We start from the raw sequence: 27,833 nt of genomic DNA, 5'->3' as shown, positions 1-27,833 counted from the left end.
GAGATCGCCAAAAGGGCAGCAAAGTTCCACAGAAGAGCGTCAGGTCTTCGCGGTCCCTTGGAAAACTCCGACGCCCACCCGGAAGTGTCCACGGAAGCACGGGGACCATCTCGGAGCCACAGGTCCAAGCTCCAGGGTCCGGGCGGGACGATCCGTGCGGGTCCCGCGTGCACGTCCCCGGGCACCGCGAGGGGGCGCTGTCGAGCTGTCAGGCTACGTCGGTGACCTGGCGCCCGGTGAGCCGGAAAAACCAATCCCCGGATTCGATAGAAGGAAACCAACCTGGCATTTTCCACTTCCCACACGGTCGTTCCAGGAGTTTCTTTTGCGGGGCTGGGCCGGAGAGAACTCGAGGTATCCGTCCACAGTGCCCCAAAGAATTCAAGTCTCGCCTTCCCTCGGCTGAGGGGGGCCAGTATCCCGGCAAGGCTGACAGGTGGCGGGCTGGGGCCGCTCTGGCCGCCCTGGCATCTCTATGGTGACAGCCAAGGGGGAGGGGCGAGGGGCGGGGCTGTGGCTCGCGCGGAGACGGGAGGTGGGCTCGGCGCCGCTGAGGGACGGAGGCGGGGCGGCTTGGACCGCGCGGAGCTGCGTCACGTGTGGGAAGCCGGAGGCGGGCAGCGAGCGAGCCGCAGTCTGGAAGGTCCGTCTTCCGGGTAGGATGGCGCGTTGAGAGGACTCGGGCGCTGGAGCCCCGAGCCAGTGGGGGGGGCGCGGCACGCGAGCCGGCCTGGGTAGCCCTCGGGCGTCGCCCCCCCCCAGATCTTCTCCGGAACCGGCCCGTGGGTCGGGGTGCAGGGAACGGGGAGGGGGGCCGGAGTTTGCTGGGGGAGCAGGCTCGAGACCTTCCTAGCCCCGGCTCCCGGTGGTGGCGCAGTGTGGTCCTCGCTGCAGACTCTAGGACTTCTTCCTGCCCTTTCGCTTATCGACGTTGTGAAAACTCTTGCATCATGCCAACCTTAGGAAAGAATGACTTTGGGAACTTGCGGAGACTTGCAATACGTGGCCATTCCCAATCGTAGGTTTTCTACGCCCTGAGCATAGGAACGAGGAGTATAAAAAGTTGACGTGAACGTGAGCGAGATGGATGATTCCTCTCTGTAAATTAACGGGATCAGCTGTGGTATCTGCTTGGGTTAGCCTACTGAAGAAACGATATACATTCATTATATAAAGGGACGCAGCGAAGATCGCTCAGAGGACTCGCTTGAAAAGTGTAAAAAAGGCATTTTTCGGACTGTTTTTTCAACTAGCTTTTTTTTTTTTAGTACTCGTGCAATTTTCCCCCCTTGGGGAATGAAGCAGAAGATATTTGCGCTAGAAATTTATTAATTCTTATTTCTTATTTGTGGTGGCAGATAACATGCCAAAGAAATTACTAGTAGATAACACATGATAGCATATAATTTAATCAGCTATTGTATATTTGTGGGCTTCTGAAAGCAGAAATTACTACTATGTCTTCCTCGATGACCTGTTTTTAGAGACACTTATTTTACTATAATGAGGATGGGGTAATGGTAGAGTTTGGCCAGTAAAGTGGCTTTTTCAAGTCCTAGAAAATTATGATCTTTCCAACTTGCTCTTTTGATAGAAAAATCATCACCAGTAATATCTTTTATCCAAAGACTGAAAATCACTTACCTGCCTGCCATGTGATATTTATTAAAAAACCCTGAGCACATTAAGTTTCGGTATAAAGAACATACCTAACTACTATTTAAAAACAAACGAAACTTTCCCATTGAAGTAAATACATAAAATAAAGCTATTTTACAGTTTAATAAGTTCGTGAGTCCATGCTATTTGCTGGGGGAGGAGCAGGAAGTGAAAAAGCAGGAAAAGATAAGAAAAATGGATACACTTAGATATCCTAGGAGACCTGGTGGCTTAATACTTATGATCCCCAAAGTCAGCAGTTCAAAATATCCAGCAGGCTCTGCAGGAGAAAGATGGGGCTCTACTCCTGTAAAGAGTTAACAGTCTCAGCAACTAAAGAATATTTTATAAACTTTAATAGTGTGTGCACCAAATCTGTAAACTGGGAGCCCTGGTGGCCCAGTGGCTAAGCACTTATGGTGATTGAAACCCCCCAGCCACTTTGCAAGAGAAAGAAGGGGCAGTCTGCTTCCTTAAAGATTTAAAGCGTTGGAAACCCTTTGGTGAAGTTCTACTTAGTCCTTTAGGGTTGATATGAATTGAAACAGACTAAATTAAAATAAATGGTGGTGGGGTGGGTTTTTTGGAGGAGGGCTTAAACCTTTAAGCATATTGACTTATTTATCTATTCCAGTGTTAAGACTATTTTCTGAATTAGAAACTGGGGGAAGCCAGCCAATTAGAAACTGTGGGGGAAGCCCCCCAACTAATTACGGGTTCAGTAAGTGCAATTGTACGGTTAAAATATATAAAGATTATAATAAAGCCATAGAGAAATAGAAGATAGAGTAAAATGAAGAAGTCAGGCACATTTCAGGGTAACATGCTCACCTCCTGGACAGCCATGATCTCACCAGCCAGGTCTGTGCATAACACGAACAGAGAGGGCAGGGGGAGAGCGATTTATTACTAACCAAGGATATATATCTTTTGGGGCCTGCAAGCCCCCTGATTACAGGTAAAGACATACATCACAGGAAGGGGTTGCACTTTAGGTAATACAGCTATGAGAGGGGGACGATCTAGGGGTATACACGCAATAGGAAGGAGATGGATTGGGGGTACACATATGACAAGATGGGCGGATCCTAGATTCAGGATGGCAGCCTAACTTTGGATGTCACTGAGCGGGTTTGACTACTTCTCTGGCTCTCCATGGAAACATTTACTATCCTTATTAGTAGGGTGTGAGCCCCACCTACTGTGGACCAGACCATAGTCTGATGGCTGAATGGCTTCAGGGAGAATATCTAAGCATCTGACCTCCCACCATGTGCTTGCAAACAGCTCTAATGCTTGGCATATCTTTGGGGAGACAATGCTGGGGAAAAGTCTTTTTATATCCCACAATTCCCCCTTTTGTTTTATATATAAATTTCAAAGGACCACAGGGGCAAAGTGGTTATTTTCTATATATTGAAAGCTGTCAAGGCAAATGTAATGACCAAATTAATATAGCCCCAAATTTAGGCTTATGGCAAAAATTTTGAATCCAGGCACAGGGGATAAAGTCCCCCTATGCCCATCTGCTATTGGAGGAAGGAACGATCGCGGTTGGATGCTGAGATAGGAAGAAATTAGAACAAATAGGAGTTTGCTTCTGTAGTTAAAGCTGCCAGTCACATAGCAATCAGCTATGTGCATGTAAGAGATAACTTTAAGTCAGCACCATATAGGAGGGTAAAGTAGGGAACAATATCATGAGAATGTGATTAGGATTTACCTCCAACCCACAACTGGAGGTGAAGGCCTCCCTCCACGCCAGAAACCTAGCCTGCCAGGCTTCTTAGCATGAGAATAAAGGACTCATTCATATACACTCTCTTCCTGATCTCTTCTCCCCACAGTGTTTGCTTTATGCATAAAGTTCAAAAGAGCCATGGATGCCGTATGATTTTCCTATACATGCCTCAGCTTTCTATAGAAGCAACACGTGATAGCCAGGACCAAGATTATGATTATGAGCAGCACTGTTAGGATGGAACCCAGGCTATGAACCCAAGCGTACCATCCAATCCTTCCATTCCGTCCACCAATTGTTTAATCATATCAGAGCTTGGGGATACCGTGAGTCTGTCTTGAATGTATAGAAAATATCCTTTTTTAGTTGATCAACATCTAACAAAATGTTTCCCTTAATCCCATGCAAGTGTTTTCTAATCAAATCCCAACCTGCAATGTCTTGTTATACGGGTAAGGGGTTATACAGAAATCAATTACATTCCAATCACATTTTAACATTAATTGACGTTGTAAGTCCATAATTTGATCTCCTAACCATCGAACATTTTGCTGCAGCTCTGCTGCTTCCCCCCAGTTCATTGTCCACCTTTACTTGAGTGGCCCTGAGCTGATGTGAGTTCACTTGCCACTCTTGCACGAACTGTTCAGTTCTGATGGATCTTGTAGAGCTCCCCACGTGATGGCAGCAGTGGCGGCAGTTGCTATAAGTCCAGTTATAGCTGCGATCAGCATTCCCACGAATCGGCGAGGCCTCTTCAGCATCTCCGACATCACTGCACCATGAAGGATGATTCTGGACTGCTCTCCCATCTGCGCTTCATCTCCACTGGGATCCCACCCCTATCCTGCTCTTTGGGATGAGGATGCCGTCTTTAGAAATGTTTATAAGCAGAGCAAGGTTCATGCAAGTGAACAGTTTACAATTATGGCAAGTGGCACTGCAAACAGTTTCATTTATGATGAATTTTCCTACAGCTGCACATAAGTCTCCTTCTTGTGAAAAGTGTAAGTACAGCCAGATTGACTGGTGCCAGTAAAGCTTCCAGCATAACTTGTTAATACCTTAGTGGGAGGTAATTTCCACAGGTCCCACTGTTCAGGTCCTGTCCCAGGCTTTATTCTGCAAAATCATAAATATATGAACTTTCTCCAGGTGATAAATGGACCTGGTCCCCAAACACGATTTCTGTCTTCCTGGGATTTTTCAGGATCAGGTTTTTCTGTAGAAGTGAAAACGTGTTTATCTGCCCTAATTTTGTTACAAGCCTTTAGTAAGGAGAAACATTTTTTGGTTAAAATAACCAAATGAAATTTGTCACACATAAGATTTCTCTTCTTCCCCTTCTGTTTTAACAATGTAGCTAGCACTCTCAGTTAACTTGCATGGTTTTGGACCAATATAACTACTTAGATAGAGTTCATTGTTATGTAAATTTTGGGTATTTGCTCTCAGAGTATCCAGAGAGCTGACTAATTATGAGAACTTTTACCACACTCAGGATGATTTGAAAGACTGAAAAAATCTTAATAGATTTGTTCAGCTGTTTTTGAACTAATTTATCAAACAGACATTTTTTGTCTCTAAGTTTACCAATAAGGTTACAGGCTCAATTAAGCCATATTGCCCTCTAGGCTTTTTACACTGTAGGATTTTACAATCTTGTGCTATACCCTCTCTGTTAACTTCTTTCATCCTCTCCATGCTGGATCTAGGGGAAGTTAGTGGGCAGGTCATAGGCCCTCCTGAATGTCCTAAGAAAATGACTCATATCTAGATCTGAAAAAACTTTTCCCTCCAATTTATAATTCCATGTGGGGGCACTATTGTTTCTCTACATCAGCATTCTAAAAGACATCTTGATTTAGTATAGGGTGGCCAGACTTCTCAAGTACTCTTTCCTGATAGGTATAAATTTTAACTCTAGAAATGCAAGGAAGCAAAAATTGGCTTAAGCAATCTTCCTTAATAAACCATTAGTATATCAGATTTAATCACTGCCCTAATTTCTTCTTAATTATCCTGATCAGTAACTCCAGCAACAACCTGAAAACTGAGAATTTAGGTTAGAAATTCCTAATTAACATTCTATAGTTCTTTTAGGCGGAAGACCCCAAACACCATTCTTTATAATTTCTGGTTTAATTACAATTTCTGTCTTTTTTCACTCCTCTGAATAACTTCAGTATCAGTTTGAATTCCTTGAGTACTTAGGTTAAATCTTCCTGATAAAAACTGTATTACTCTTTCAATAAGAGGCTCCCACCCTTTGGTAACAACAGGCTGCTGCAAGGGCTTCTGAGCCTTTTCTTGGTTTGTCAAACTTTCTGTAGCAAGAACGGAGGCTGAGCTTTTGCAAGTTTGGTTAAGTCTGGTCTCCGGCTGTGAGGCTGGGATATACCTATGATTGCCTCCTTTTAAAGATTCTTTTGCTGGTTTAGGCAGAGGCCTTGCCTTCTGTGCTCTCTTGGGCGGGGCTTGGATCAAGCTCCTTTCCATATTACTGTTTGCTAATGGAAAACCCTCATTGCTGAATCTTGAGTAACATTGACTCACCCAGTGAATTCCCTTCCTACAGCGGAGGCAAAGTCTGGGTCCTAAACCCAAGCTTGGTGATCCTGGCCCACCTTCTAGCTGTGCAACTATGCCTTCTCTCTCCCGATGGAATTGTCTTTTCCCAGGCCCTTAGGCAACCTCCTGTACCTGTGCTACAGGCTTGTTCAGTAAACTGTAGTTATGACTCAACGGTGATATAATTCTCTTCCCCTAGCAACTGATGAATTCCTATATCTATCCCATTCTCAGTATTTTTACAAGCTTGTCCATGTACTGTTTCATCCCATCACATTTGTTATTGTAAAAATTCTGAAGGATAGACATACTTTTGCCAAAGCTTTGCAGTCAGCAGGGATCCAGCATGCAGATTCTGCCAAAGACCTTATCATGCTGCTTACAAAATGAGAGTCTGGGCCAAGTCAGTGACTGTCTGCTTGAGATCTTTTAGCAACTCAAAGGGGAAGGCACTGTGAATTCCTTGTGGGGGTTTCCCGGGCTGTCTGTTAATCACTCTGATAGGATAAGACATTCTAATTCCTCTTTCAACCCTTGAAAGTAAAGGTGCCTTTCTATACTTTGCCTCTTTGCTTCTATTTTTTGAGCTGATCTGCTCAACCGGTATATCTTGAAACTCCATTTCCTGAACTTCATCTTCCGTGTTAGCTCTCTTCGTTTGCATTTCTTTGGAGTTAATCCCTTCATTTCCACCTCAGGCATTGGCTTGCTTGATTCTTCACAATCTCTAGTTTTTTCTACACTAAATTCTGGTAGCTGGCAGATATTTCTACTCTGATGTCTCATCTGATTCAGGCTTAGTTTTCTCAGCTCTGTCTAAAATCTTTTCATCTGCCTGATACCCATTCTGCCTGCCTTTCACCAGATATAAGTTTGGGTATCTCAGAGGCTTCTCACTACTCTGCTGGTTTTATTTCTTTGCTTTCTCTACCTTTGAAACCAAGAGAGCTTCCTGGAATTGTGTAATAGCCTCACTTTGGATCTTGGGATTCACTTCTAGTGCTTTATCACCTTTAAACCCTCGGAAGCTGCAGTCCCCCGAGGGCATAAAGGCTTTGGCCATAGGTTTCCTTTAGAATTGGAGCCCTTAGATAACCAATCACTCCCTGCTTCTTCAGTTATTTCTAAAGTTTCATCACTAACTTAAAGAGGTTTTTGCTTGCTTTTCTACATTTGGATAGACACGAGACTTCTCAGTAGGCTGATGATCCTCTTCCTCTTCCTCTTGCAAAGGTTCTAAAGCCATCTTAACTTGAGTCCACAGAGATCAGGTCTCCAGTGGGCTACTCTCCCCATCTCTGTATGCTTTCTTTAAGCTTACAATGACGTCCTCCCAGGTCTCCAGATCGAAAGTTCCTTCTTCTGGGAACTTTTAGAAAACATTGCATCTTTTTCTTCCTTACTTTTACATCCTGTTTTTTCAGTCAGTGGATGAGCGTAGTACCATAAATTTCAGGTTTACTTTTACCTTGCCCCATTGTCCTCTTTAAAATATTATGCTACTGCTCTTATTCCTACTTATCTGCTAATCCCCACACTGAATCTTCACTTTAATTTCCCGATTCACTCTACATTCCGGTGGGGTCGTACAATTGTTTACACGAGGTATAACTCAAAAATTTGAGTTCATTTCCTACGGCCATGAAATGGGTGCCATTTGTGGGGAAAGCCAGCCCCCCACAACTAATCACGGGTTTGGTAAGCACAATTGTATGGTTAAAATATATAAAGATTATGATAAAGTCATAGAGAATAATAGGAGATAGGAGAGAGAGTCAAATGAAGACGTCAGACACATTTCTTCAGGGAGAATATCTCTGTGGGATGCCTAGCCTGTGGACTGTGTCGCTGTAAATTGAGGTCCCTTTAAGCCCACACGATTGGAATGTTCATCTCTGGAGCTGGGGACCGACGGTTGATGACAGTTGGGGACCTGCCTTGCTGTTTGCTGCCTGGGTATATATAGCCCAGCTCTCTCTACAGAAGGGGACTGGCAACTGGCGGCTCTCAAGCCTTAAAGGACTGCTAGTGTCTCACTGCTTTATAATTTATCTGTTAATTTCTTGTATTATCTATCTGTATATAATTTAACGGTTCATTTCTTGTATTATATATCTATCTTTATAAATATATTTATATATAATTACTAGCAATCTGGTTTGTCTCTCTAGAAAACCCTGTCCAACACATTTTGGTACCAGGAGTGGGGTATACCGAGATATTCCTACTAAAGTGAAGGATAAGCTATTACATTTAGCTCCCCCAACGACTAAAAAAGAGGCACAACGCCTAGTGGGCCTCTTCGGATTTTGGAGGCAACATATTCCTCACTTGGGTGTTCTACTTCGACCTATTTATCAAGTGACACGAAAAGCCTCCATTTTTGAGTGGGGCCCAGAACAAGAAAAGGCTCTTCCACAAGTTCAGGCTGCCGTGCAAGCTGCTTTGCCACTGGGACCATAATGAATCACAGCGTAGACCATTGGGATTTTGGAGTAAAGTCTTGACATCCTCTGCAAACAACTACTCCCCCATTGAAAAACAGCTGTTGGCCTGTTACTGGGCCTTGGTGGAGACTGAACGCCTCACCATGGGCCACCAAGTCAGCAGGAGGCCTGAATTACCTATCATGAACTGGGTATTGTCTGACCCACGTAATCATAAAGTTGGACGTGCGCAGCAACACTCCATTGTTAAATGGAAGTGGTATGTACGAGATCGGGCCAAAGCAGGACCTGAAGGAACAAGTAAGCTGCATGAAGAAGTGGCCCAAATGCCAACAGTCTCCACTCCTGTCACATTGCCTCCTTGTCCCAGTCTGCACCTATGGCCTCCTGGGGAATTCCTTACCATACTTTTAAGTGAAGACCAAAAAAGTCATGCTTGGTTTACGGATGGCTCTGCACGATATGCAGGTGCCACTCGTAAGTGGACAGCAGCAGCACTGCAGCCCCTTTCTGGGATCTCCCTAAAGGACAGTGGTGAAGGGAAATCTTCCCAGTAGGCAGAACTTCGAGCAGTGCACCTGGCCGTTCAGTTTGCATATCAGGAAAAATGGCCAGATGTGAGATTATATACTGATTCATGGGCTGTGTCTAATGGCTTGGCTGGATGGTCAGGGAATTGGAAGGACCATGATTGGAAAATTGGTGACAAGGAGGAGTGGGGAAGAGGTATGTGGATAGACCTCTCTGAATGGGCCAAGAAAGTAAAGGTAATTGTACTTCACGTGAATGCTCACCAAAGGATTACCTCTGAAGAGGAGGACTTTAATAATCAAGTGGATAAGATGACACGTGCTGTGGAGACTGGTCCTCCTCTTTCCTCTGCCACTCCTGTTATCGCCCAATGGGCACATGAACAAAGTGGACATGGCGGCAGGGATGGAGGTTATGCATGGGCACAGCAACATGGACTTCCACTCACCAAGGCTGACTTGGCCACTGCCACTGCTGAGTGTCCCATTTGCCAGCAACAGAAACCAACATTAAGTCCAAGATATGGGACAATTCCTCGGGGAGATCAACCAGCAACTTGGTGGCAGGTTGATTACATAGGACCACTTCCATCATGGAGGGGACAGCGTTTTGTTTTTACTGGAATAGACACCTACTCTGGATATGGATTTGCCTTCCCTGCACGTGATGATTCTGCCAAAACTACTATTCGTGGACTTACAGAATGCCTCATCCACCGGCATGGCACCCCACAAAGCATTGCTTCAGATCAAGGAACTCACTTTACAGCAAATACAGTGCGGCAATGGGCCCATTCCCATGGAATCCACTGGCCGTATCATGTTCCTCATTATCCTGAAGCTGCCGGCTTGATAGAACGATGGAATGGACTCCTAAAGACACAATTACGGTGCCAACTAAGTGGCAACAACTTGCGGGGCTAGGGCAATGTTCTCCAGGAAGCTGTATACGCTCTAAACCAGCGGCCAATATATGGTGCTATGTCTCCAATAGCCAGAATTCATGGGTCCAGGAACCAAGGGGTGGAAGCTGGAGTGTCACTACTCACTGTTACTCCCAGTGATCCCATTGCAGCATTTTTGCTTCCTGTCCCAGCAACCCTGTGTTCCTCAGGCCTAGAGGTCTTGGTCCCAAAGATAGGAACTCTCCCACCTGGAAACACAGCACGGATTCCACTGAACTGGCGGCTGAAATTGCCTCCTGGGCACTGGACTTCTCATGCCTTTGGATCAACAGGTCAGGAAGAGTGTCACCATACTAAGTGGTGTGATTGATCCTGATTACCAAGGAGAAATTGGACTGGTACTACATAATGGAGGTAAAGAGGAATATGTCTGGAATCCAGGAGATCCCATAGGCCGACTCTTAGTGTTACCATGCCCTGTCATTAAAGTAAATGGTAAGTTATAGCAACCCAATCCTAACAGGACTTATAATGACCCAGACCCCTCAGGAATGAAGGTCTGGGTTTCCCCGTCAGGCCAAAAACCACAGCCAGCTGAGGTGCTTGCTGAGGGCAAAGGTAATACAGAATGGATAGCAGTAGAAGGTAGTTCTACTTATCAATTACGACCACGTGATCAATTGCAAAAGCGAGGCTTGTAATTGTCCATGTATTTTCTCTGTATGTGATTATTGCATATATTTCCTTTGTTCAAGTATGTTATATCAGATATAATTTGACTCAGTGTGTTTTCTTTTATATGTATGATAGATGATTGATGATAAGTGTGATTTAATTAATATCTGGAAATTATATATGTATGAGTAAAGAAATGTGTACAGGTACCACGTTGGCAAGGGGTGGATTGCTATAGTTTATTGTGCCAGCCTGGCCGATAAACACAAGTAGGATTAACTGAAGGGCAGAGGGATAAATGGCTCGGTGAGCCTCACCTGGCTTGTTCTGTGCCTCAGTTTAAAGGGGTACACTACCTGTGGGATGCCTAGCCTGTGGACTGTGTCACTGTAAGTTGAGGTCGCTTTAAGCCCACACGATTGGAATGTTCATCTCTGGAGCTGGGGACCGACAGTTGATGACAGTTGGAGACCTGCCTTGCTGTTTGCTGCCTGGATATATATAGCCCAGCTCTCTCTACAGAAGGGGACTGGCAACTGGTGGCTCTCAAGCCTTAAAGGACTGCTAGTGTCTCACTGCTGTATAATTTATCTATTAATTTCTTGTATTATCTATCTGTATATAAGTTAATGGTTCATTTCTTGTATTATATATCTATCTTTATAATATTTATATATAATTACTAGCAATCCGGTTTGTCTCTCTAGAGAACCCTGTCCAACACAGCATCTGACCTCCCACCATGTGCTAGCACACAGCCTCTAATGTTCAGCATATCTTTCGGGGAGACAAAGATGAGGAAAAGTCTTTTATATCCCATAATAAACAAATAATCCCTCATTAGTGGGGAGGGTTAAAATCAAATTTACAGAATGCATAACTTTATAACAAAGATATTGCATTATGCTCAGTTAATATGGCCCATCCAGCCATAATCCCTTACATGATATATTTATGGATTTCATAGCCCTGTGGTTATAGTCCCGTTTTAGAGGGCATTATCTGCTAAGGAACAGGAATAGGATGAAATGAAGATATGACCTCAGTAGAGGGTTTGACTCAAACCAAACTCTTTGTTTAGTCATTATCTTGGTTATGGTTGCTTGCAATGAATGTAAGAAATGATATACTTACACAGCTGAGAGGAGAAAAGCTGCTTCTGGAGTGGCCTGGGAGAAAGCCTGGCTGATTAAGATTAGTGTAAGGAATTTTGGGGCGAGAAACAGAACCAAAGATCCAATCGGCAAAATTTAGAAGCAGGCTTTATTGGGAGGCTTGCGGGCAGATTCAGCAACTCAGGGAATTGAGCTATTGAAACCGCGCTTTGGGAAATTTAGGCTGCGGTTTTTATACCCCTGCTGGCAGACACAGCTGGGAAGGGTCCAAGCTGGGAGGATCTGTGCACACAGGTGCTTCAGAAGGGAGAAGGTCTTTGACCTTATCTATATGCCAAGGACGGCTAGAGTGGAGTGTGCATGTCTTCAGAAAACATTCTGGCTCAGGAGGAGCCGGCTCCAGGAATTTGAAGGTTGAGCAGGGGAGGAGGAGATCAGTGGGAGAGGGAGGTCAGTGAAAGGGAGGTCTATGAGAGGTGAATTCTGAGAGCCAAGCTGAAGGCACCGGATTCAAAATGGAGTCCCTTTTGCCAAGACCAGGCAATTAGTAAGTGAACGCCCACTAGAAATATCCTGCCAGAGGCCCCAGGTCTCATGTGTATAAATAAGATACAGACCAGGGGTGGAACACAGATTATTATTTTGGGGTGAAGGGTAATGAGATACTTTATTGTATTGTAATGAGATATTATATTGTAACAAATGGGATTAATTGAAGGGCAGAGAGATAAGTGGCTCAGTGAGCCTCACCTTGCTTGTCTCTCACTCTTTAATCATCGGACCAGTGTGCGACTGCCTTGCTTGTTCTGTGCCTCAATTTAAAGGGTACATTACCTGTGGGACGCCTAGCCTGTGGACTGTGTTGCTGTAAGTTGAGGTCCCTATAAGACCACACGACTGAAATTTACATCTCCGGAGCTGAGGCCTGACAGTTGGTGACCTGGCTGACAGTTGGTGACTTGCCTTGCTGTTTGCTGCCTGTGCTGGGATAGCCTAGCTCTCTCTCTCTCTACAGAGGACTACCTGGCAGCCCTCAAGACTTGAAGGACTGCCAGTGTCTCATAACTCTCTCATGGGAGTGAGTCGCACTGCGCCATTTGTACTGCTTTATAATTTAACTGTTCATTTTTTGTATTATATATCAATCTGTTATAACTTAACTGTTCATTTCTTGTATTATATATCTATCTGTTTATAACTTAACTGTTAAATTCATATATAATTATCAGCAATCTGGTTTTATCTCTCTAGAGAATCCTGTCTAACACAGGTAATATTATTAATTTGGTTGCACTATGTAACTTCCACCAAATAACCTTTTCCTGTATAGGTCTGGTAAAAAGTTAGGGGAAGATACTGATAGGATTTGAGTGTGAGTAATTGTGAACAGGATTCCCTACAGTTCCATTCTGCTGCTCTGTATAAAATGAGCCCACTGAGAAGCAAAGCATGTGATTCCATCATCAGCAAGAACCAGGAGTGGAACAGGTCCTCTGGCCCCAGCACCTAATTTACCCTTGCTTGATGTTTGGATTTTGAATTGAACAGTACCCACTACTATGTGAGACTTGTCCTCAAACTTTCACTTGCAGAACCGAGAAACCTGATGGAATACTCAAGAGAGGAGTAGGCAAGAAATGAAACAGACTAGCATCTTGCAAGAATTGGATTTTGGGGATTCTTTTCAATCTTCAACTTCTTGGGACTAATTTAGTGTTAATGCTTACAAAAGAAATTATTGCCACAGACTTCTTTCTTCCTGTTTCTTTTTCACATTTTGGTCTTCTCTCATGGTTGAACTAAAACCAAAACTCAAATTCACTGCCATTGAATTGATTCTGCCTCATAGTGACTCTATAGAATAGAACTGAGATGTAATTCCTATAACGAGTAAAAAGTCTCGTCTTTCTCCTGTGGGGCAGGTAGTGGTTTTGAACTACTGATCTTGTGGTTAGCAACTCATTGTGTAGCCCACTATGCCACTAGAGATCTTAGTTGAGAAATCCTTGAAATCATTATTTCTACAGACCCTGCAAGAATCTGTAGAATATAACCTGATTCATAGTACTTCAGAGACCTAAATATATGTATATTTTTGGTTGTTATTGGTGTATCAAATTTTTATATAAATCTTACAGCTTTTATAACAATCCATGCATCAGTCGCATCAAGCACATTTATGCATATGTTACCATCATTTTCTTTCTACTTGAGCCTTTGGTATCAGCTCCTTTTTTTCCCTCCCCCCAGACTAATTTTCATTCATTGCGAATGATCAAGAGTTAGGAGATTACTGTAGATTCTATTATCATTAACAAAATAGTTAATCCCTAAAGAGTAAGTTTTCTTTAAACAACATGAAGGAACTAGAGAAACTTATATGAATTTATTTCATCTAGAGAAATAGAAATATTCCACATAGACTTTTCATATCTCAATTAGAAATAAAGTCAAATTATTTTTATATTCTACTCTAAAATAACATGTAGAATTTTTTCATGTTATCTATTAATACCTTAATAATAAAATATGTTCAACATAGTAATATGCTTCCACATTTTAAATTGTAGTTTTAAGAGACTATTTTAGCATCACAGTCTATATTGTTTAATTTTTCTATATTGTCAATATTATTGACAAACAAGCTCCTTTTGCCCCTTACTTGGAAAACTCTGGCTTTAGCTTTGCCAAACAGCTTTATTGGTTTTATGGTAATAATACTACCAAGAAAAACCTCGCCTACCACCTTGGACTTGCTTCTGATAGACAGCAAGTCTGCAAGGCAGAATCGAGCTGCCCCATTGGGATTCCAAGGCCATCAATTTAACTGAAAAAGTCACTTCATCTTTCTCCTTAGGAGTAGTTGGTGAGTTCAGACCACTGATCTTTCAGTCAGCAGCCGAGTGCTTTTAAAACCAATAATAGTAAGACATTGAAAAATTATAGACCAAGGGTAAAAAGAATGTAATGATCTTACCCACCACCACTTTGAGTTGGAACTGATTGAGTGGCAACATACTCTACGAACAACTGATGAAAGAGATAATTTCTCCACCATTATTGTGGGGATTTTGTTTGTTTGATTGTTTTATGGGTAGACAGTAGTATTAACAGAGAGTATTAGCAATCTGTTGTTAGTCATGTTGAAATCCTATTGTTTTAATCTGAATTCCATTGATTACTAAATTGAACATTGTATTGAACAGGGTTCTCTAGAGAGACAAACCAGATTGCTAGTAATTATATATAAATATATTTATAAAGATAGACGTATAATACAAGAAAAAAAGTTAAATAATATACAGATAGATAATACAAGAAATTAACAGTTAAATTTTAAAGCAGTGAGACACTAGCAGTCCTTCGAGTTTTGAGAGCTGCCAGGTACCAGTTTTCTTCTGTAGAGAGAGCTGGGCTATATATACCCAGGCAGCAAACTGCAGGGCAGGTCCCCAACTGTCATCAACTGTCAGTCCCCAGCCCCAGAGATGAACATTCCAATCGTGTGGGCTTAAAGGGACCTCAACTTACAGCGACACAGTCCACAGGCTAGGCATCCCACAGGTAGTTCACCCCTTTAAACTGAGGCACAGAACAAGCAAGGCGAAGCTCACCGAGCCATTTATCCCTCTGCCCTTCAGTTAATCTTACTTGTGTTTATCGGCCAGGCTGGTACAATAAACAATAGCAAACATCTTTAAACAAATTGACCATTTGTGTTTCTTTTCTAAATTACCTTTCCATACATTGACCACTTTGTTGTTGGGATATTTATATTTCCTAGCTAAATGAACTGGTAGATAGAAATCTGCTGGGTCGTGAGTTGGCAGCAAGGAGCCTCCGAGGAGGGGCCAAGGAGCAGGTAGATCCCCAGCTAAGAGTCGCTGAAGCCAAGCCATGATGTTTCTAATTGAGGGCCTGGCACCAAAGTTGGGCCCTGAAGAAATGAAATGGAAGATGTGCGAGGACGTGATCTCCTCCATAGGGAACCTTCATATCTACATGGCCCTGCTGCAAGTCCCTCTCCATCTGTCTTAAAGAAATTAGATAGCAGATGAAGATGTGCCATTGCATGAGAATGTATGATGTGAAGAATCGGGTTCCAGTCTCTCCTCCCATCCGCAAATAGACCCAGAAGGATATACCAGACTCCTTGAATGGACTTAAACGTTCTGCTTGTTACGAACAAGTTTTTTTTCTGGTGACTGACTGACTATATAAAATTAATTTGGAAATGGGAAAAGATTTCTATTGCATCCATTAGCCTCCAGTTCTCGGCCTCCGGGAATGTTGATATCATTGCAAATAATGTCAAACTTCATTATTTTATGCAAGTATTCATCACAAGGGTCTGAAATAGTTCTTTCTTGACTGCCATCTCTGGGGGCCATTTTCTTTCTGTCTAAATTGTAGTTGTGAAGAGTCCGTGACAATTACATTTTTGGAAGTCAGCACAGAACCATAATGATATTTGAGCTCAGAGCCATTAGTCCATATTTTTAATAAATATATCTGAGTAGGGGAAGAATCTGCTTAGAAATGAATATAAACACCTCAAAACTAATAACCAAGCTGATTACAAAAACTATCGACTATGGAAACTTTCTAGGCAGCTAGTCAGCCAAACTACATATCGTATATACTTGTGAATAAACCGAGTTTTCAGCACAAAAAATGTGCTGAAAAACTGGGGTTCGGCTTATACACGGGTCAGTGGTACCCCAGTGAGGTATAGCATCTCGCGGTGATTGCCATTCCTTCGCTGTTCATTCAAAGCCCCACTGACACTGCAGGGCCTTTAATGTTTGTTTACTCACCTCTAACCAATCAGAGCTGTCCTATGACGTGGACGGCTCCAATTTGCAGAAGCACACCGGTAGTGATTCACTTATGCTGGCAGCTGAACTGGTAAGGATGTGTCTGTGGCTGCGCTCCGTCTCTCCCCTCTGGTTTCTGTGTTAATTCACATCCTGCATTTCCCACCCTAGGCTTATACTCGAGTCAATCAGTTTTTCTAGTTTCCCAGGTAATAATTAGGTACCTCGGCTTATACTCAGGTCGGCTTATATTCATGTATATACAGTAATTCCCTTTCTTAATTTATCCAGAGAAATGATATCTATTGCAAAACTATAACTGGTATGATTTTGTCATGTTAAAATCTAATGTCTACTGACTGTAGGAAAAGCAGATGATGTAATCACAGGTGTCATCTGCTGATGGACCCTCTCCAGAATTACTTTGTCAATAAAGCCCTTTCTAACAGACTGGTTGACAATGTGGGTTGGTCATTTCCTGTTCAGTATACTAAGTCTCTAGGTTGCAAACATCTGATTTAAACTCAAATTCACTGCCATTGCGTCTATTCTGACACATAGCAACCCTATATGGCAAGGCAGATCTGCCCCTGTGGGTTTCCAAGATTCTTTATTGGAATAGAAAACCTCATCCTTCTCCCTCTTGAGTGGAAGGTGGTTCAAACTGCTAAACGTGTGTAGCCACTATACCACTAGGTCTCCTTGGAACCCACCCTTATTCGCTACAGCTTCTTCATTATGATCCCATGCTGCACATGCGGCTTGTAAATCATTGAAAAGGTTTTCAATGAACCGAAAGCCTAGGTTTCCAACCTTGGCTGATCATTGAAATCACCTGGGAATCTGGTAAAGCTATAGATCCCTGGGTTCCACCCTCTAGAGAATCTGATTCACTAGGTGACCCAGGGATCTAGAGTTTCACTGAGTCCCCAGGTGATTCCAATCATCAGCCAAGCTTGGAAAGGTAGGCACAAAATGTGAGGCTAAATAAAAACCAAATGCATTTGCTCTGATATGCTTACAAATCAGACTTAAAGACACCCTTAGGAATGCTTCTAGTTTGTAATCTGGACATTACTATATTGAGAAAATTCTTCTTTTAATGAGTCTTGAGGGAAGATAGAGCCCATCTTACATACTGAAATGCCACATACTGTCTAGGTATTTAGCCTAAACTCAGGCGATCAGAGACATAGCCAAATCTTGTATCAATAGGTACTGATGCAATAAAGCAGATATTACAAAAATATTTATGATAGCAAAAGAAAGGACAGCACTTCTGTCAGTGAGAATATCTGGTGATAAAGAAGCTTGGGCTCAGTGGCCGCCATGACTTGACCAGACCAGTTGGTTGAGGTTCTTTTTTTTTGGGGGGGGGGGGAAGCAGGGGTGGTGGTGAAGGGGGATGGGCATTAAGAAATAACTTTGAGGCCTATAAATCCTGGAAATTCTGTGACTTCCCAATATTCCTTTCGGTAAATTTGTTTTATATTTGCCAGTGCTATCCATTTTATATTGTTAAGGGTCTTAACTGATCACTGGATGTTGCTTAAATAGTACACTATTTTGATAGCAATTTGGAATCATACACTTTCCACTCCACACATCCATTTGGTCAGCTTCTGTGCTGTGCCCACAGGGTGAGCTAGCAGATCAACAGCCACACAATCAAGTCGTCACTGTGCCTGGTGCCTTTCACCAACCTTCACAACATAGAAAAATATGGCTGCTGTTTCAAGTCTCATGCCAAATGTCTCCTGAAGGTAGCACTACCCAGAATTAAACAAGAGGGGATTTTTTTCAAATGTAATTCTAAATTAGCTGAGTTGACACATAAGGGTGTTTCAAAAAGTTCATAGCAAAATGGAATTAAAAGATAATGGAGTTTTTCCACCAACTTTTTGATGGTCCCTCATATTACAAAGCCACCAGAGTTCCCTCTAATTAGTCATTATCTTTTATGCTCTTTGATTAAAAAAATGTGTAGCCCTTTATATACATTTCCTGACTTTTTGTTGATATTTTGAGCTTGTGTTGCTATGGTGAATATTCATTTTCATTTAATGATCATTGGTTGTTTTCAGCTTGGAGCTAATTCAAATAAAGATATCATCGTTCATGTACAAGTGTGCATGGACATATACTTTCATTTCTGAGTATTAAGAGTAGAGTGGCTGGGTCATTGGTGTATGCTTAATTGTTTAAAAACTGTAAAAACCCCTTTTACAGCCCCACCAGCAATATATGGCAGTTCTAGCTGCTTCTCCTCCATCTGAACTCTTGATATGGTCTGTCTAGTTTTAGCTAGACTTTTAGTTGTGTTTTGATCTTTAATTACTGCTTTAATTTGAGTTTTCCTATTAATTTTTTATATTGGCATATTTTCATGTGCCTCTTAGCTTTCTTTATATCACCTTTAGGGAAATAAAATATTCAGCATGGGAGGTAAAAGCCCTGGGAAAGATGGATTGACACAATGGTTGCAATATCGTGCTAAAAAACCATAACACTTTGAGGCAGTGTTTCATTCTGTCGCACTTGGGTGGCTGCAAGTCTGAACCAACTCAGTGGCACCTAACCACAAACACAACGTTCAGAACTTTGGCCCGTTTTTGTATTGAGTTATTTGTTTGTCTATTCTAGAGAATGATCTATGTGTTGTGGGTATGAGGTAAGTGATATTTTTGTCACTTTCGAGTAATCAGCCATTTGAGAGAAGAGGGCAGCATCTCCCAAGAACAGAGTTCAGAGGCTTAGGAAAGGAAGAATGAACACAGGAGCCACAAGGATGCGTGGGGTAAAATGTTCTGTTGTGAAGATTGCAATCGATGACCTGAAACAAAATGCATGTGAATCTTCATCCAATTCACACAGTTTCCCTTTTTTTTAAATTAAATATCTCATTATTGAATTTGAGATTTGCAAGGACTTTCCCCAGCTGTGGCTTGTCTTCATTTTCTGAGTAATGCCATTTGGAGAGAAGTTTTTAATCTTGGTGAAGTTCCATGTAACCATTTTTAATTAGTACATTAAACTTTTGGTGGTGTATCTTAGAACTCTGTTCATAACTCAAGGACACAAAAACACTTTCTGAAAGATGTTTTATAGTATTTTGCTTTATATTTTGATCTGTGAGCATTTTGACTTAATTTTTATAGAGTATGGTATAGATTAAGGTTTATTATTTTTGCATATGGATAGCCAGTTGCTCCAGTATCATTTATTTAAAACAATAGCCTTTCTCCATTGAATTACCTTTGTCAAAAAGCAATTGACTGTATACAAGCAGGTCTATTTTGGAAGGCTCTATTCCAATCCATTGATCTGTCTTTATTCTAATACCACACTTCTTTGATCACTATAGCTTTTTAATAAGACTTGAAATCAGAAAGTATATGCTCTCCTATTGGTTTCCTTATCTTTAACATTGCTTTGGCTATTCTAGATCCTTTGCATTTCATATATATTGTAGGGTATATTTGGTGAGGTATATTAGTTTTTATTTTTAAAAATCATTTTATTGGGGGCTCATACAACTCTTATCACAATCCATACATCCTTCCATTGTGTCAAGCACATTTTTACATTTGTTGCCATCATCATTCTCAGAATATTTTCTTTCTACTTCAGCCCTTGGTATCAGCTCCTCATTTTTTCCTACTCCTTTCCCCACCCTCCCTCCCTCATAAACCCTTGATAATTTATAAATTATTATTTCATGTCTTACACTTACCGATGTCTCCCTCCACCCACTTTTCTGTTGTCCGTCTATTAGTTTTTATTACAGAAAATTCTCAAATAGTTTAATCTTTAGTCTGAAGATTAAAATGAAATAAAATCTTCTAGTGCCATACAATATTAGTAGCTTTAACTCGACAAACTATTTCAGTGCTCTCTGCCAAGTAAGCAGCACTTAGTACAGAATTATTGTATTTTTATATTAGTTACGGGACTTGGCTGGAAGTTAAAGAGAGAAAGTGATGTATTGGGGAATTGCCGGAGTAGCGCCTTCATGCAAGGCTGAGCCAAGGAAGTAGGACAGCGCGAGAACCTTGCAGATTGTTCCGGGGGAATTGATGTCCTCGAGATTCTCGTAGCCTTTGTGTCTCTCTGCAATACTACCTCATTTTCCTGGGCTGGTCCATGTAGTGGGGTTCATGACCTCAAAGAAGAAAAGAATCTTTCCCTTACAAGGTCCAGTTAGGAAAATCCTGGTGAAATAGTTAAAGTTTATTGTTCCAACCTGGCCAATAAACACATGTGGGGTTAATTGAAGGGCGGAGCAATAAATGTCTTGGTGAGCATCACCTTTCTAGTTCTCAGGTCTCTTACTTTCTGATGGTTGGACCAGGATGCAGCTGCCTTAGCCACTTTCCTGCTTCAGCTGGCAAGGCTTACTTCCTGCAAGACATCCCTGAGGAGAAGCCACATGGACCTACCCCGATGCAGCCCTGGGTGCTGGAGCAGCTGTGTGGAGACCCCCTATACCTTCATTAACAATTTTCTGTGTTGTCTTTTATAGGGTGGCGGAAATGCAAACAAAAGCAGGCTGCTTATTTCCTGATGGCTTCTAGCACCTCTGACTGACATATTACTTGTGATGGCATCGGAGATTGAGAAGACCCATGCTTTGCTACAGTCATGTAGCACTGAATCTCTTCTTTCCAGCCTTGGTCTGGGCATCTTTTGCCTCGTAGCTGATAGACTAATTCAGTTTTCCACAATTCAGCAAAATGCCTGGCTTCGTGCTCTCTCAGATAATGCCATACATTGTGTGATTGGCATGTGGTCATGGGCCGTGGTCATTGGAGTCAAGAAAAAGACTGACTTGGGAGAAATAATTTTAGCTGGATTTCTAGCCTCCATTATTGATATAGACCATTTTTTTCTAGCTGGATCCTTATCTTTAAAGGTAAGAGATATATATGTATAATTTTTATACTGTTTCCTTTAGCTTTTTACTACCAGTATAGTAATCTTCACAGATCATTTTTGAGCCAATTAGAGAAAACTAACTTTGTTACAAAATAAAGTCCATTCATTCATTTTTTAAAAAAACTTCTTGTCCTTTATTTACTAGGTTGCATATCAGGTATTTCTCAGAAGTTGTCACAATTATTCAGAAACTTAATAAGGAATCAGTAAGTGATTAAAGATAAATTATAACTTTTTGTTATAATTGGAGTCAGCCATGACTGGGTATTATATTCTGGAAGAAATTTCCAGACAAATACATATGAATTCATAGAGCAAAGACTTTGCTGTTCTTAGCAGTGGTGAGTGAAGAAGTCACCTGGTTTATTTACATAGTAGGTGTTCACTAAATATTGGTTGAACAAATGAAAATGATCACTTTTTGTCCTGTTATGTCAAGTTCCGTACCAGGTATTTCTCAGAAGTTGTTATACTTATTCAGAAACTTAATTAGTAAAGAATAGGTAAGTGTTGATTAAACAGAGATTTTAATGTTTTTTGTTATAATTGGAGTCAGCATTGTTTAAGCTTGCAAGTCCTTGGATTTAAGTTTGAATCCTGGTTATGTGATCTTAACATAGCATTTTCTTTCTCTGTACTAACTTTTTTTTCTTGTGTACTATTTATAGATGAATCTGCTTTATTATTTCATTTCACCATTTTAAAAGTTCCTTATTCTAAGGTATTCTTGGTTATGGCTGTGTCAAAAAAGGGACTATCGAGCATTACTATGTAGTGGTTATATAATTTGTAACGCAAGGTAAAAGCAAAGGTGGACTAAGAAGATAGAAATGTTACATGCTCTGAAAAAGTGGTAAAACAACCAAAAGTGTGTGAAAGGGGAGATGGTAAGAGGAATGTAGAATAAACTCTTTGATGTTTGATTAAAAACCAAACTTATACCATCAGGTCGAATCTGACTCATAAGAGTCGCTATAGGACAGGGTAGAACTGCCCCTGTGGGTTTCTGAGGCTGCGACTGTTCACTGAAGTAGAGAGCCCCGTCTTTGTCCCTGGGAGGCCTGGTAATTTCAAATGGCTGACTTTGTGGTTAGCAGCCCAGCGTGTAACCACTATGACGCAGAGCTTCTCGATGTTTCACTCGTAGGTAGGAATTCAAGAACTCCAGTTTAGGGTGCAGGTTTTCAAGATTCCCAGCTCCCCAACACACAGAACCCAGGGCAGATGAACCCTCAGGAACAGTGATAGGGAGTACTAGTACCATGAGGGTGAGAGAAAAGTGGGGGGAGAAAGGTGAATCAGTGACAATGATTGCTGTATAACACACACCTCGGGTGGGGGGATGAACAACAGAACTGTGGGTGAAGGGAGACAGCAGAGAGTGTAAGATATGAAAATAATAATTTACCATTTATCAAGGGGTCAAGAGTGTAGGAGGGAAAACAATGATACCAAGAACTCAAGTAGAAAGAAAATGTCTTGAAAATGATGACAGCACCACATGTACAAATGTGCTTGATACAATTGATGTACGAATTGGTATAAGAGACCCCAATAAAATGATTAAACAAAAAAGATCCCTAGCTCAACGATGGTTTGGTTTGGCTGTGTTGGCAGGTACAATCCCTTCAATGGATTTTTATCCCTTTCACTTTCCTCTTTTAAAGGTGGGAAACCGTGTGCCTCTTCTTTCTTAATCTGTCTCTTATTCCTTCTTCTTACAGAAACCTAAGTTTCCCCTTTATGCCTTCTTTTTCCTTTCTCTTCCCTTTGACCATCTCCCCCATAAGCAACGCCTTCCAGCTTTCCCAGCGCCCCTTCTGGGATGTTCAGTCTTGTCTGTGCTACTGGAATTCAAGTCCTTACCCTACAAAAAGAAAGATGTACTTTTGAGACTTGCCGCATTTCAAAGAATTTCATCTCGGGACTCCTAGAAGGAAGGATCCTTATCCGTTAGCGTGGCCAGCATGGCCTGTCACCTTCGTACAGACCTAGCAGCTAAAAAGTCCACACCACAGGAGAGTCTCGGAACTCCCGCTGGCTTGGGCACTTCCACCAGGGCTGACCAGCCGAACTGGGAAATAGTTCCAAATCTCCACCTTGCTTCCCTTGCCCTGCCCAGTTGAACTGTCTCTTCTTCAGGGTATTTTTAGATCTATCTTAGGTTTTCCCTTTTTTCTTTTCAATGCACTATTTCCTGGTTTGTGGTGGGAATACGAGAGAGAATTCACTCATTTAGTGTTTAATACTTACATGTAAGTTTAAATTTGAACATTCTCTGACATACAATTATGCTCAAAGTGTGGAGTTTTTTTCCCCCCTTGCTCCATAATGTTTTCAGAAAATGTGAGGAGATTCGAACTCAGGCCTCCACTACCGACTACCAGCTTTTCTGAGGGAGAATGACGAGGCTTCCTATTCCCGTGAAGAGTTGCAGTCTACAACTCTTCTTGATATGGCTAAACTATTGAATTGTCTGATAAGTGGATTTTATGTACCAATATAGCTGTTTAAAAAATTAAATTAAAAAGAAAAGTATACACGTGAGAGAGTTACAGTCTGGGAAACCTACAGGCCAGATCTACTCCTGTAGGGTTGCTTTGAGGTGGAATCAAGTCAGTGGCAGTGAGTTTGTTTGGGGGTTTTTTTGGTCACTGTCCTCCTCTTTTTATGAGGAACTATCTGGCTGCAATTGAGCTATAAAATAAATGGGAGCAAAATTTCACTCCTGGACCATTGAGGAAGTAAGTCTAAAATTTTCATTTGTTCAGATTGTTGATTAGATTTTTTTGCAGCATTTAGAATTTTACTGAAATATAGCTTCCTTCAATTGAGAATATTTCTTGAAAATAGTATAGTATTTCCAAATGTTGTAAATGAAGTCTGAAAATATTTAAGACTTATATAAAATAATTATAACAAAATATTTTCCTCTTATTGCCTTCATTTATTGAAGAATATTTCGAGTAGCTCTCTTTTCTCAGTGCTCTCAGAAGCCCCAGAAATTTCTTTGAAAATCCAAATTACACTAATATGTTTAAGATCTAAATGATGTCATATTGTGACTTTTCTAGGCCCCTACCAAAAATATAAATATAACTTTTTAAAAGTTAACCATATTTCTGAGCTGTTGCTTTCATTTTTTTAATGTAAAGGGAATCCTGGTCATTTTTTTTTCTTCCTTGTATATGTAGATTGGTATATCCTGAGGTGACTTAGGAAACCTTGCCCTTGCTTTCCCCTTGTATCCCTGGAAGCTATTTTTAAATGATAAGAATCATCTATGAATTGAGTTTTGCCAACAAGGAGTTGATATCACCTATCACCCCCCCACCCCCTTGCAGGCTGCACTGACTCTTCCGAGAAGACCTTTCCTCCACTGCTCTACTGCGATACCCATTGTGGCTCTGACCCTGAAGTTTGCCATGCGGCTCTTCAAGCTCAAAGACTCATTGTGCTTCCTGCCCTGGATGTTATTTATATCCTGGACTTCACACCACGTCCGTGATGGAATCCGCCATGGCTTGTGGTTATGGCCATTCGGAAAAACTTCTCCAGCACCATTCTGGCTGTATGTAATCATCACGTCATCTTTACCTCACCTCTGCTCATTTGTTATGTGTCTAACAGGGACCAGACAAGTGCTGTCTTCAAAACATGGAATTCGTATTGATGTTTGAGACATCACGTGGCAGGCCTGAAGGAGCAAATAGTTCACATGACAATAAGTCATTTGCCAGCATTAAAATTTAAAAAACATAGTTAGGCATTTATATTGTTCAATCATTATAATTCCTGAATCTTCTTGCTTACGATGCACCTACAACTTAATATATATATATAGAATATATATATATATATATATATATATATATAGAATATCTATTTTCATTTGTATTCTCTGTTGCACCATTGTATGGCATTAGAGTTTCATTATTTATTTCATGCTGTATTTTTATAGCTCTTCATTTTATCTTGTTTTACAAGTAACTCTATTAATGTCCAGGTAAGTTTTCTGGAAACCTGCCTTTAAATTAGTCCACTTCCTGATGCAAATGAGCTTAAGTTTTAAGTAAGTGATTTGTGAAAAGGTAGCATTCTATCTGGAGCCACATTTTTCTAAGATATTGAAATGATGAAATGACCAAAAATAAGTGAGATCATGAATTAGATGTATTATGAATGCTAACATTTATTGATTTCGTATATGTTGATCCTGACAGAAATTTATTTTGCGAAGTTCTTTAGTGACTTATGATCATTAATAAAATCTGCTTTTGAGCACTTATGAGAAACACTAAAATATTTATAAAAGACAGGACAGTACATCTAGGTGAATTTCAGAAATCAACTTAGGAAATAATTAGTTGTGCTAGGTTGGCTAGAAAAACATCTTACTGAATATGATGTTTTAGTATCTTTGTTTAGGAATCTCATGTGTCTAGGTTTTATTAATTTTGAAAAATGAAGATAAAGTTGACAAAATACTTGTTAACAAGTAAAATTAAGAAAATTGAAACCTGATTGGTGATTTTGTGGATAACCATGGAATTTGAATTCATACAAAAAGGGACTTGTCAGGAATGTAATTTAAAATACAAGCTCTTGAATGTGCCATTAAAACTGTTAGTTGCTATTAACTTGTTTACATATTATTCTAAAATGTGCCAGTTAAATAATTTTTAAAATAGCTGCCTGTTATGGAAAGACAAAGTATATATTTTTTGAATAAAATAGTTTTAGGAATTTTTATTTTCTCTGTGTTCAGGTTGATTTTTCTCTTGAAATGGTTCATCTTTTTTAGAGAAGATGTAGTTACAGTAAACTGAGCATTTGCACAGTTTCATGTAACTTTAATATTGAGATCACTGACCCCAAGGAACCTGCTCTTCTGTCTGGCTTATGTACCATCGACTGCCCTTAGATTCTCTTACAGATTTGTGCTTTATTATGCTAGTGATTGCGTACCTTATTTTCTGAGACAATGATGGATGACTCATAAAGCAATGTATTTCCAAAGCAGATATTTTTACATGATATGAAAGAGTTCAATAAATACTTATGAAGGTTCAACCACTTTAGAGACTTATAACTCTTCCTTCTAAACACATTGCTTGAGGCCTCTATTTTAGAACCTGTTACTGTCTTCCAAAAGCATTTTGAGTCATTTTCATGGGCGTAACAGGGAATATTATATAGTAAAGGTGAGTTCTGTTTTGGTAGAAGTAGTCAAAACATTTCTCAGAAGTAAGGATGGAAAGACTTCTCATGACTTAATATCAGGAGAGACAATACCTGGAGAAGGATAGCATGCTTAATAAAGGGGAGGATCCAAGAAAAAGAAGACCACCAAGGGTATAGATTGACACAGTGGCTACAAAATGGATTCCATTATGAGGCTGGTGCAAGACTGAGCAGTGCTCCGTTCTGTTATACATGGGGTTCATTCTGCTGCAGTCTGTTTTATATGGGGTTGCTATGAGCACAACTGGCTAATACCTTCTCCAATCCTCCTACCACATTCTCCTTCTTCTTACATTCCAGATTCTTTATTTGCTTGGATCGCAATCAATGTTCGTGCATGCAGCAGTCAAGAAATCAATCAATGCAAATTGCATTGGATTTATCTGCTGCACAAGACCTCTTTAAAACAGCCTTGAGAAGCTAGGCTGTTATTTTGAGCACAGAGGTGCACTTGACTTAAACCATTGTATTTTCAATAACCTCATGTTGTGAGAATTTCGGTCTTTACATTGAGTTGTAATCCATACTTTTATCTTCAACAGCAAGTGCTTCAAGTCCTCCTCACTTTCAGCAAGCAAGCTAGTGTCATCTGCATATCACAGTTATTAATTAGCCTTCCTTACTCCTGATGTTGCATTATACCTCCTATAATCCAGCCTCTCTGGTTATTTGCTCAGCATACAGATTGCTTAAGTATGTTGAGAAGACACAGGTTTGATGGACCCTTTCCTGATTTTAGCTATTTCCACAACTTCCACTTGATCCACACACAAGTTCTGCATGATCATAAAGAATTGTTATGGAATTCCCATTCTTCTCAAGGCTATCCATACTTTGTTATGTTCCACACAGTCAAATGCCTGGATAATCAATACAACACAAGTAAACATCTTCCTAGTGTTCCCTGCGTTCAGTGGAAATCCATCTGACATCAGCAATGATATACCTTGTTCCACATCCTCTTCTGAATCTGGCCTGATTGTCTGCCAGCTCCCTGTCAGTGTTATGTTGCAACTGTTGTTGGGTGATCTTCAGCAAAATTTTACTTGGATTGCAACTTTCAGTATTGATTACAACTCAATGTAAAGAAGATCAGAACCCTCACAATTGCACCAATTGGTAACATCATGATAAATGGAGGCAAGTTTGAAGCCAAAGATGTTGTCTTGCTTGGATTCACAATCAATGCTTATG

At 40.9% G+C, this 27,833-nt stretch overlaps 1 protein-coding gene across 3 annotated transcripts; it reads left to right on the top strand.

The window, feature by feature from the left end:
• The first annotated feature begins 226 nt into the window (after positions 1 to 226).
• On the top strand, positions 227 to 26,468 carry TMEM267 (transmembrane protein 267). Of its 3 annotated transcripts, none has more exons than XM_075541001.1 (3): positions 227 to 354; positions 20,983 to 21,372; positions 24,740 to 26,468. In XM_075541001.1, exons 2-3 carry the CDS (start codon positions 21,061 to 21,063, stop codon positions 25,073 to 25,075), a joined length of 648 nt encoding a protein of 215 aa, XP_075397116.1. In that variant the 5' UTR covers positions 227 to 354; positions 20,983 to 21,060; the 3' UTR covers positions 25,076 to 26,468. The 3 variants fall into 3 exon arrangements, with proteins under 3 accessions (XP_075397116.1, XP_075397115.1, XP_075397114.1); XM_075541000.1 differs by lacking the exon at positions 227 to 354 and adding an exon at positions 528 to 656; XM_075540999.1 differs by lacking the exon at positions 227 to 354 and adding an exon at positions 530 to 643.
• The last annotated feature ends 1,365 nt before the right edge of the window (positions 26,469 to 27,833 follow it).

The sequence above is a fragment of the Tenrec ecaudatus genome, chromosome 2 (assembly GCF_050624435.1).
Source record: "Tenrec ecaudatus isolate mTenEca1 chromosome 2, mTenEca1.hap1, whole genome shotgun sequence".
NCBI lineage: Eukaryota > Metazoa > Chordata > Mammalia > Afrosoricida > Tenrecidae > Tenrec > Tenrec ecaudatus.
This window is presented reverse-complemented; position numbering and strand designations above follow the sequence as displayed.